Here is an 11,314-nt window from a genome sequence, read left to right as displayed (position 1 = left end):
TTGCTTATTCAGCACATCCTCTTGTTAGCACTACAAAGTTTGCAACATAGTATTCTATAACCAACTAAATTGCTGTGATGGCGGCATAATATTCTATGACCATTTAATTCCTTGTCACAGCAGAACAGCCATCCTCATCCATACGTGAGGATTGTTATAGGCTCCCGGTGAAGTCTCATGGAGATGCGTCTTTTAATATATTACATCTACTTATGCCCAGCCCTGAAAAGCACAAGTTATTGCTCGGCTCTATCGAGTATAGGATCTTCTATGGAGGTCAACCTCTTAGCGTTGACTATAAGCTGTTTAAACGTATTGATGTCGGGCCAATCTAGTTTATGGAGTCTTTGATTTTGATTTGATAAGGAGCTGGAGTGACTCCGGTAGTTTTTTTTTTTTGTATTTTTATCATCACATGTTTTCTTTTTTTATTTCTTTATTATTAGAAAACATAATCGCTACTACTTCCAACTCTGGAGTATCGAACTGCTACATAAATATGATCTATTATGTGAATTCCTTACACTGCAGTAACTCTTCCGCAAAGCAGAGTTGAGACGGGTAGAGTCACATAATGGAGCAGGCATTTGGATTGTCATCACTGAACAAGGCGGCAAGCTCGTCCTCTGGTTTGACGACTTGGCTGGAGACTCTGATCGCCTCCACGTTCCTTACGTACCCCGCAGGTGCCTTCTTGTCGTAGGTTTGAGCAGCATACGGGCGAGCAACGACGTTATAAGGAACATACGGCCAGATCTCAGCCTTCTTCCCGGTGGACTTGACCCTCTTCACCACCTTGTGTGGCTCCACATAGCCTGTCACAGTCACCTTGTACTGCTTTCTGCTGATGTCCACCGATCGAACTCCTGTGGAGATCACCCGGTGGAAGTGAAGTAGATCAGGAGTTGGTATAACAATGGCTCGACGGACTACTAGTACAGGAGGAGAAGGTCGAACCTTTCATGGTAGAAAGTGCATTCCTAACTTTTAACTCGCAGCCCTCGCAGTCCATCCTGACCCTGAGCTCCACAGTCTGAAACTGCTTCCTCTTGTTGTACCTGTGGCCGCCGCCGAGCAAGCTGGAGAGGAAATCTAAGGTGCCTCCCATGGTGCTCCTTTGCAGCTACACCCTCGACAATCATAAAAGAAAAGAAGGAAAGGAGAGAAGAAGAGGGGACAAGATTGTTTATGAGAAGAACTATGAATCAGACCAAGAGCTTATACTGGTGCTTTTAGCTCTTGGTGTTTGTTCTTCCTTGGAAAGGAAAACAATCTCTCTCTCTCTCTCTCTCTCTCTGAGATACCTTACTTCGGGTCGGTCTTCTTTGCTGCAACTTTGCTTCACTGCAACCCCTCTTATATAGGCACGAGAGAGAGAAACCAAAAAGACTATCACCAACCCAAAAGGTTTCGAATGCAGCAATGATTAAGGCAAATTCAACAGGGAACGATACTGTACTTGTGTGTGTGTGATTGGGCCTTGGCCCTCAGAAGAATAATATAAGGTGACGTGTGGGGGAGTGGAGAAGCTGGTCCTTAAGGCACAAGAAACCTATTGGAACTTGAACTGTAAATGTTCTTGGACGAATTCACCTAAATAGCATAGTGTGGTCCTTTAATTCTTCACTTGATCCAATATACTAAACTTCTTTGTCATTATCCGCCCACCACATCTTGATACTAAAAGAATAATATGAATAACCAATAATTAAATTATAATATTAGAAAAGTAAACATAAGATTTATGTGACGTGACACTCAGTCTCTAAGTCTATTAAAAAAAATTTTCATTATGTAAGATCAACTATAAGTTCTCTTGAGTTAATCCTGATTAGCTCGTGCACAAATCACCTTATACAATTTTGCACATAAACTTTGAAAATATTTTGTTATCTTTCCTCTCATCTTGTAAGAATCTTGCTCATAATATTTATTTTCTTACATACTTCTTCCATTAAAACATAAAGATATATGAAATTTTTATAAAATAACATCCTCACAACTCTTAAGGATAGAGAAATAAAAAATAAATATATAAAAAAGGAAAAGCTCTTGATAGGAAATCTAACGTGAATCGATATATGGTTCTCACACGATCCAAATCATCCTCCACTCATTTGTTTACGTGGACCAAGATTCAAATTAGAAAAATACAAGTTTCCTTTCTCATTTATTATGAAGGTAATCTCAAACTTTCTTTTCATCTTTTAAGGTATAAAAACATATTTCAAATGAAAGGAAAGTTCTTTTTCTTTTTTGGAACTACTCGAATTTATATTTGGATATCTCAAATCACTAATCTGAGTATCAAAGGGATCATGTCGAAAAACATCTCTTGACCTCGATCTTCGCATAAATGACACCTCACAAGCTTTGTCTTTTGATGTCGAAGGAACATCGGAAAACTCTGTATATACAGATCTGAACCACGTCATGACTAAAATGTCAATGATATTTTCCCCTGAATAAGATGAATATTTATTTTATTTTATTTCCATGGTTTTCATATAATTGTGATCTTAGATTGTTCTATTAATATAATTTTTTATACTCATAATAAAAAGTCCAAGTTAATAGAACATTCAACAAAATCATTGTTTTTAAATTATTTATAACTACGGTTATATAAGGCCGCAGTGGATGATGTGTAGTCTAAGGGAAGTATTATTGTAATGATAATAATTTCCAAGATTTTTTTTCCCTTGGCATAGAATAAGAGAGAGAAAGAAAAGCTGAGATTTATATACTGCCATGGAATTAGAATAAGTCGATCAATTCGTTGTGTCAAGAGACGGGTCTAAGATGACCGAATGGCACAGGATGGTGTTGTATTCCCCCTATCAATTCACTGTATGCAGGTGCTTTTTCTTGGTGCCTTTGGGGTGCAATGTTTTGGTCTTACAGGAATGAACACGAGATTCTTAAAGGAGAGGCGAGAAAAGCTGCGGCTCTCAACAAAGTTTGGCCTCCAGTTAATGGCTATAGAATATTTATGTCGTCAACTTTCTCACTGACTCCCTCTTTTTGGATCCCCTTACAAAAGATTTCAGCTTGATGCCAACGACTGCATCTGTTTCCTTCTTTTTCTCATGTGCATGATGCCTTCATCCTTAAGCAAGCACTTTGGGATACTTCGGATGGCAGCCACCTAACATCCGGCTCTTCCTCGTCATGTTGGTACATGCTAAATCCAATGACTCTCTTTATGTATCTATCTATCTATTTATCTAAAATATAAAATAAATTATTGAGATATAATATAATATTTTCAATTAATCGTACATCAAAAGTGGATAATATTAAGATTGACTTATAAGAGTAAATAGAAAAAAAATTATTTGAGTTATATTAGGTCTTACATTTACCATGTTAAATTTTGATTTGAGTTATATTAGGTCTCGACGAGGATGTTTAAACTCTTCATTTTAATATTTGATTGATTATTTATTTATTTTTTGATTAGTTTGAAACCAAATCATCAGATCTTAGTTCCCGTTTGGTTCAGAACCACTCGACCAGCTTTTCGAACCGAGAAACGTGAATTTGGGCTGGATCGAACTAAATTTGGCCCGCTTGGACCGGATCAAATCTGGTTCGCATAGGCTGGACCGCAAAGTCCAGCCTTCTTGAGCTGGTCTACGTCAGGTCCGATGGGCCGGCATCACTGGGCCGGCTTGGGTTGAGCCCGTACCCATGCGGAGTCGCTTCCTAACTATCCTATACGAATGTGATGGTGAAGCAGCTAAGTGGCAATATTAATACTAATAGTAAAAACTACAATGAGAAACTACACATAATTGAGTACGTGAGAAATAATAATAACTTGCAATCGCGATTCCTCCACTTGGTAGGAAAAAACAAACAAAATAAATTCTAACACCTAACAATCTCTTTCAAACTTCGTTATCAGTCGCGATTCTTCCACTTATTGACTAATGGGAAGTTGCCGATAAGTGGTAAGCTGCCTCTTTCAAGAGAAGGATACTTTTGTTACCTCATCTCACCTCCGGTATCATCACCTCCATTTTCTTAGAATCTAATATATATATATATATATATATATATATATATATATATTCGTTCAAGCGCGACGAGGTCGGCGTTAGAGTAAGCTTACTAGAGGTGACGGGATACAACAGTACGAAAGTCCCTCTCCTATAAAGGAACAAGAAACCGTTAGCCACTGACATACGGAAAGAGGGACGGATGGAGCGATGGGAGAGACCGCCGAACCGTCGAAGCCGATCGAAGAACCCGTCATTCTCCTCCTCTCTCCTCGACGCCATCTACCGATCCATCGACGAAGAACACTCCGATAACAACGGCCACCTTCGAGCGCCCGACCTCTCCTCCAACCACAAGAAGCGAGAGGGGCAACCCATGCCGGTACCCTGCATTGACCGGTGCCACTGCCGGTCCAGAACGATGTCCCCCGCGAGCGAGCGGGCGGCGAACCGATCCAGCCTCACCGACTACCGCCGCCATGGCTCCATCGCCAGAGGCAGCTTCACTCTCACTTCCTGCTCTTCTTCGTCCTCGTCAACCACGACCGCCGCCGCTGCCAGCAGAACTAGTAGTTCCACCGGCTTCTCCTCATCGTCCGATGCCGAGTCCATTCGGTCGGACTGCATCCCTCGGCCCCATCACCCTACACCGGAGAAGAAAACGAAGAAGGCCAAGTGCGGCTCGATCCGTAGCGGGCTCAGGGGTCTGAGGAAGAGCCGGACGCCTGACGCGGCATCGATGGCGGCGCCATCGCCAGCGTCTCCGGGTGCCCGGCTGGCTAGCTTCCTCAACGCGCTCTTCGCCTCCGCCGGGAGCCCTAAGAAGCCCAAGACCCCCACTCTCGCAGTCGCGACGACGGCGGCCGCAGGCTGCGGAGACAGCGAGGACTCGGCGTGCTCGTCGTCAGCGTCGAGCTGCAGGCGGTCCTGCCTGAGCAAGGCACCAGCGATGGCAGACCGACGGCGAGCGTCGGGAGCCGAGGCGGGGAAGCGGTCGGTTCGGTTCTACCCAGTGAGCGTGATCGTCGACGAGGACTCCCGCCCCTGCGGCCACAAGCGACTCCAGGACGACGCAGAGGGTGCGGCGGCGCCGGTGGCGGCGAGGGTGGAGGAGCTACTGAGGGCGGCGGGGGCGGATGCGGAGGCAGAAGAGGAAGGAGAGGACGGGGGGAGCGAGTCGAGTTCGGATCTGTTCGAGCTGGAGAATCTGACGGTGGTGATGCGAGGAGGAGGGTACCGTGATGAGCTACCCGTGTACGGGACCACCGACGTCAGCACTAATCGGGCGATCTCTCAAGGTTTGATCCACTAGAGAAAAATAATAAGCCACTAAAATTAAAAACCAAAAAATCCACGAGAAAAAGAAATAATTACATAGGAACATTTATTTTCCTTGGTAAGAGAGGTTATGTTTGTTATGGAATGATAATTAATAGGGCAAATTAAATAAATAGAGTGACTTAATTTTTAATTTATGTTATGTTATGCAACAGATTAAAAGTGTGTAGTAGTGGAAGAGAGTCGGGCTGTTTGGGTTTATGTATCTACTGCTGTGCTACATCGACCCTGTCCATGATTTCGATTTGGTTCGGTAATAAGCAGCTGCAGCATGGTCGGGCACGCGCACCCACGGCTCGAACCAACATAATAGCAATAATAATGGTATCGGATCCTTTGCAACCTGGCAGGGCCCAATGGAAGCATGGCCATGATAGTAATGTGCACAGTCACTTTCATAGAGCCATCGATAGATCCAGGCATCTGTGGAGACTATAATCCTCCACAGACACTTGATTGAGCGGGTTGAAGTATTTATATGTGTGAAATAAAAATAAATAAATTTATCTGTCAGATTGGTATATAATCTAATATCTTAAATTTTTGGATTAAATTGATATATATTAATCTTGATCAATTTAATTTATCCTCATAAATATTTGATTTCCAAAATGAAAATTTAATCTATATAAATTAACCTTTTTAAAAAAATTGAGCCAATCAAGCTATAGTTTGACTGAATGAAAATGATTTGAAGTGCACAAATGAAAATTTAAATCCTTATAAATAAAGAAAAAAAATCAATCTATATATGAATAGAGGAAACTGTCAAAAATATTCATGTGTGATAGATGGATTAAAAAGAGATGGAGCTTAAGAAAATTGAAAGATTCCGGTTAGGGTTGGCCCACAATAAAATAATTTAAACTTTTGGATTGGATTAATATGTGACGTAATATATGTTAATTTTGAACATTTTGACTCATAATCTCTAATAATGATATGGTGCTTGTGTGATTAAGCTAACTATTATATCATTTGACATGATTTGTTATAACCTAAACTATTGGGATAAATTTTATTAAGTCAATCAATTATCCTAATTCACAAGTCAATGCGAGTCCTTTATAATAATATTTTTAGATTGAATTTTATTTTTATTTTACTGTTTATCCTTTTTTTTAATATAATTTCCGATATTAAAAATAGAAAATAATACAGTCCAATCTTGCCTTCATCATAAACAGCTGAGATTTAGTTGTTGAAAATGGAGTAAATGAGTCGAGCCAATTTAGTTGTTGAAAAACTGTTGAGATTTTTTAACCATTATGTTTGAGATCATGATTAAATATATAAAACTGTTGTATATTTAAATTGATTAAACCTAAGAAAATATCAAGTAATGATTACTTGAATTATTTTTTTACGTAATTAACTCTATAGGATAGAAACGACAGTGCGTTATCTGATTAACAATGAGATGATGGTGAGGTAATGATAGTGTATCATGTGTCATTATATCCATATCAAATTTTATTTATTTTATCTGTAAAAAAAATATTTTTTTAATTTTATAAGGTTTTTTGTAAGGGGGTAAATTGTAAAATTGGAATTCAAACTTAGGATCTTGTGATCAATTAACTGTCAAAATCTTTACCAGTTAGCACACATAAATCATTTATCAAATATGTAATATGATGCTTAACTCGTTTCTCCATGTACCTCCCCAATAAGAAGGAAATCTAGACTTATTAACCTTGATAATTAACGTATACACAATAGGATTTGTGCAGTGGCAAATTAAATAATAAGCTATAATAATTTTAAGAGATTTTATTAATAAATATGTACTTAGAAAGATCTATTATTAGTGATATATAGAGAAATTGAATGAGACCTAAAAATATTTTTATAAAAATTATTAATAAATATTGAAATATTTTTTTATTTTACTAGAAATATGACTATTTACATATCTCAATAACCCTAAAAGATTCATGCGATCCTAAATTGTTGAAACTTTATGATCTTATTATTGTTATTATTGTTACATTAATGTTTTAAGCAATTAAGTGATCAAGAGAAGATATTTTCTTATAATTCTCAAACTTACATTGACTAAATCTAAATAAATTCATATTATAATCATGGATAACTGAAAAGACCACTCACGAATACGATATAAAGTGTAAAAATATGACATTTGCTAAAGGATGTCAAAGCAAATATAAAAGTTAAAGGATGTTAAATTAGCTTGACTAATAATTGGATATATTCCACCCTACTCATTAGAGTTTCAATATGATTCCATTATGAGATTTATCCTTCTATGTATATTATCCGACATAATTATGATATTTTTTCTTTTTTCAACACAAACTCTAAATGGATCTTGACACATCAATACGTAATAAATGAGATAAACCTAATCAAATTGAGTTGGCACCGAAATAAGAATGTGTTAGGAATGTGGGGCTTGCAAATGGACTACTAATCCACCACTCCTACAATTCACTTCATCGTATCTTGATCTCTCACTTATAATTTAGTCTAGATTTCTATTTACGAGAGAAAGACATGTGGAAAAGTTATTGCTTATATTAAGTTCGATAGAATGCTTAAGATTCAAGTTAGAGCATGACCAAACATCACCTATCCTCTAAGTAATTTTTTTCTTCAATTTACTTGTGAATCTAAATCAATACAGTCTTAAGAAATTAGTCGATGATGCTCATATATCAACATCACATTTTAATAAGAATCATGCGAATCAAATTTGATATGAAGAATATCCCTCCGCGTGGAAGGTAGATAGGGTCATAATATTATAAATAGAATTTTTTTTAGATAAATCTATGCTCTTTGGCCTCATTATGGTCCTTCATGCATCAATCCCCTTCAATCTATCAATAAAATTTTATAAATTAGCAACCTATCATATCCTCAATATAGACTCAAACTTGTTGACAAATAAAGAAAATATTCTCTAAAGCATCCATAACATCATTATGCAATAATGTACTAGACTCACTTACCACACATTATTCAAATAATAGTTTATTAAACTTATTCACTAAATATTCAAGGTTAAAAATCCCAATCGAAGTATTTTATAAGAATGCCAACGAAGTTAGCTTAGCTACTTAAACTAATATCAAGATCGAAGAATTGAATCTCATTTTTATTACTTTCATTGAAAAAAAATGGACATTTGATTAATCTCAAAGCACATCACTGACCACTAAATTTGGCATTCATCCATTCAATTGATTACTTCTTACGCTTTTATTTCTCCAAAGTACTTCCTAACACTTCAGTGATACATTTAATGCATCATTATTTCAGTCACGACATAGATGTGCCAAGACGAGATTTCGATCCATCCATCCATCATGATGTACGGGGATCCGACGACAACATGATCGCCACTCTCGCGAATTCATTCGTAGATGGCGACACAACAAGCACTTGCTGAGATGAGGCCGCGACGCCAGCTACATATCATAAGGCAGGGCAGCACGGCCGGAGATTTCCCTGTCGTGCATGGCGGTACGGACCGTCGCCATCGGCTTCGAGATCCCAGTGATGCATGTACCTCTCGCCTTCGCCACAAAAGCCGCGCCCCGGGGGTGGAGCCACCGCCGCACGTGAGCGCGGCCACCGCTGCCGGGCCACGCATCCATGTCGACTGTTTGGTTTAGTGCTCCAAAGAGGCCGAACACGACTGCGGCGTATGAGGCACGCACCCGCATGGCCGCCCGGGGAGAGAGAGGGAGAGAGGTACATTTCTCTTATGTTACATCCAATAAAATATATTACCTGCTTAAGTCTATCAAAAATATTAATTTCATACCCTCGATAACAACAAAAAATAATATGTAGTATCCAAATAAATAATAGAGGCAATAATAATCATTGTCGGTAATCACCTCCGCCATGGACACTGGCTGGTGTTGCATGGACCATTAACTGTAACAAGACAACCGACAGGCAATCCTGCGAACAGTAATTGAATGCGATTCAGACAGCTCAAGGCACTGTCTCTTTCCTCTATCCACTGCCTTTCTTGAGAGAAAGGTCCCTCCTACCAGAAGGTGTCATGAATGGAGGAGATAATGTACGTGGCTTTTGGGTCGAGACATCGATGGCAGAACACAAGCACTTGTCCGTGTACCTATCTAGTGTGGGTGTGTTTAGGAAGGGATGGAGCAGTCATTATTGTCAACGTCACTATGCTCTCTCTTGGTTGGTACTCGAAGAAGCCACAACTCGATCAAAAATCAAAATCGAGTCAGATTAATGATTCAATAGTTGCAAATCAAAATCGAGATCTAGTGATTCTTTTTTGGTTCAAATCGGATCTGAAAATTATTTAAAAAATCTAAATGATCAAATACCTCTCCAAATAACGAATCTGTCCATTCTAATAACTTAATAAATGATTAATTAGAATGATATTTTTAAAACAATTAAGATAAAAAAAATTGAAATATATATTTTAATTTTAAATAATAAATCGAAACCGTCTGTTCTTGAAGCTGATGCCAGTTGAAGTCTACTGTGAGAGAAGGCAACTCGGCCATGCATGCATGAGTTTTCTTGTGAGAACGAGTTCTCTCTCCAACTGTGTTCAGTGTTGTAAATGGAGGAGGTATATATATATATTTAGTGATTTATGTTCATAAGTCTCTGTTTGAGATTAAGAATATAAAAATTTTAAATTATTCTCAGCGTCTTGTGAAATTTTCATGACATTCTGCGAGGACAAAACTTTAGAAAATTGGTTTTTATTTTGAATTTGTATACGAAATTAAATATACTAATTTTAATAAATATAAGATCTTATGTTTTTATACAAATCGATATAATTGATAAAATACTAAATTATAGTGAAGAATATTAAAGCTATTATAAGTAATTATATGATACATTTCATCACCATCCATGTGGCAGCAGACGACAACCACGACAAGGCCAAAAAATGACCTTCGGGCTGACACGACACAACACCTTAGACCTAAACGAGGTGATCACATGCCCTCATGTTGTTCGATGTCGTATAAGTCAGCGTCGAATACCGCAAAGCCATTCCGAAAAGCTCGGAACGGCATCGCATGATGCGAGTCTGTACAAGTCGATCCACGCTTGTCCGTATGGTACAAATCATCCTCTCGATGAGTTAATAGTCATTAAAGAACTATATACAATCGACTCTCCTTCACAGGTATAAAAGTCAACTCTCTGACCAATGCCAAGGGGGGCTTTGAGCATTCAATGCACTCTTACTCCACCCAACACTAACTTAAACTTCGGAGGTGTCAGAGTCAAAAAAATCTTTCTCCCGACCTCGGCTTGTGTGCAAGAGCTAACGATAAAGAAACAAGCGACAAGGCCCGAACTCAACTCGATTCGATGCTCACTTCCGCCACCCGAGTTTCCGTGTAGGCAACCTTACGCATCTGAGATCAAACCAAAACTATGTTGACACTTCCGTCATGGTGTAAATGTTCATTGACCACTAACATTAATGATTATTATACGTAATAATAGATTATCCATCTTACATATATTATGTCCATATTATTTAAAATCTTTCTAAATTGTTAAAGTGGTTATAAGATACGGGCTAATTTGTACATATAACATTAAAAATCTTAATCATATGTTGTCCCGATGAAACACAAATTATACTGGTTTTATTGTAAGGATGGCTTTGGTAGACATAAGTGAATGAGCTCCAACGAAATCAGAGTGGAATAACTCACGTCAATGTGTTGATTCTAAATGGTTATTCATATTTATATTTGTATTAATCGATCAGTCTTACAATTCTAATCTAATGATGTAGGATATCCAATGTTAGTCAAAACAAATCTATCAATCTTACATATTCATTTTGCCAACCAAGCACATCTATCTTCGTAAATTAAATCGAATCACATTTAGCAGATATCAATATTTTTACATCGGTAAATTAGTTTATAAGGCATCAACACCTTTACATTAATCACAATATGCTCTATCGATAGAGA

At 38.1% G+C, this 11,314-nt stretch overlaps 2 protein-coding genes across 2 annotated transcripts; one reads left to right on the top strand and one right to left on the bottom strand.

Moving 5' to 3' along the window:
- Positions 1-474: 474 nt before the first annotated feature.
- LOC135632277 (heavy metal-associated isoprenylated plant protein 23-like) lies at positions 475-1,346 on the bottom strand. Its single transcript, XM_065140707.1, has 2 exons — positions 958-1,346; positions 475-866 (listed from the first exon to the last, which is right to left on the bottom strand). Exons 1-2 carry the CDS (start codon positions 1,106-1,108, stop codon positions 568-570), a joined length of 450 nt encoding a protein of 149 aa, XP_064996779.1. The 5' UTR covers positions 1,109-1,346; the 3' UTR covers positions 475-567.
- A 2,858-nt stretch (positions 1,347-4,204) lies between these two features.
- LOC135633067 (protein BIG GRAIN 1-like) lies at positions 4,205-5,554 on the top strand. The gene has a single exon (XM_065142131.1). The coding sequence runs from the start codon at positions 4,207-4,209 to the stop codon at positions 5,314-5,316; it is 1,110 nt and encodes a 369-aa protein (XP_064998203.1). The 5' UTR covers positions 4,205-4,206; the 3' UTR covers positions 5,317-5,554.
- The last annotated feature ends 5,760 nt before the right edge of the window (positions 5,555-11,314 follow it).

Source organism: Musa acuminata, chromosome BXJ3-3 (assembly GCF_036884655.1).
Source record: "Musa acuminata AAA Group cultivar baxijiao chromosome BXJ3-3, Cavendish_Baxijiao_AAA, whole genome shotgun sequence".
Taxonomy (NCBI): Eukaryota; Viridiplantae; Streptophyta; class Magnoliopsida; order Zingiberales; family Musaceae; genus Musa; species Musa acuminata.
This window is presented reverse-complemented; position numbering and strand designations above follow the sequence as displayed.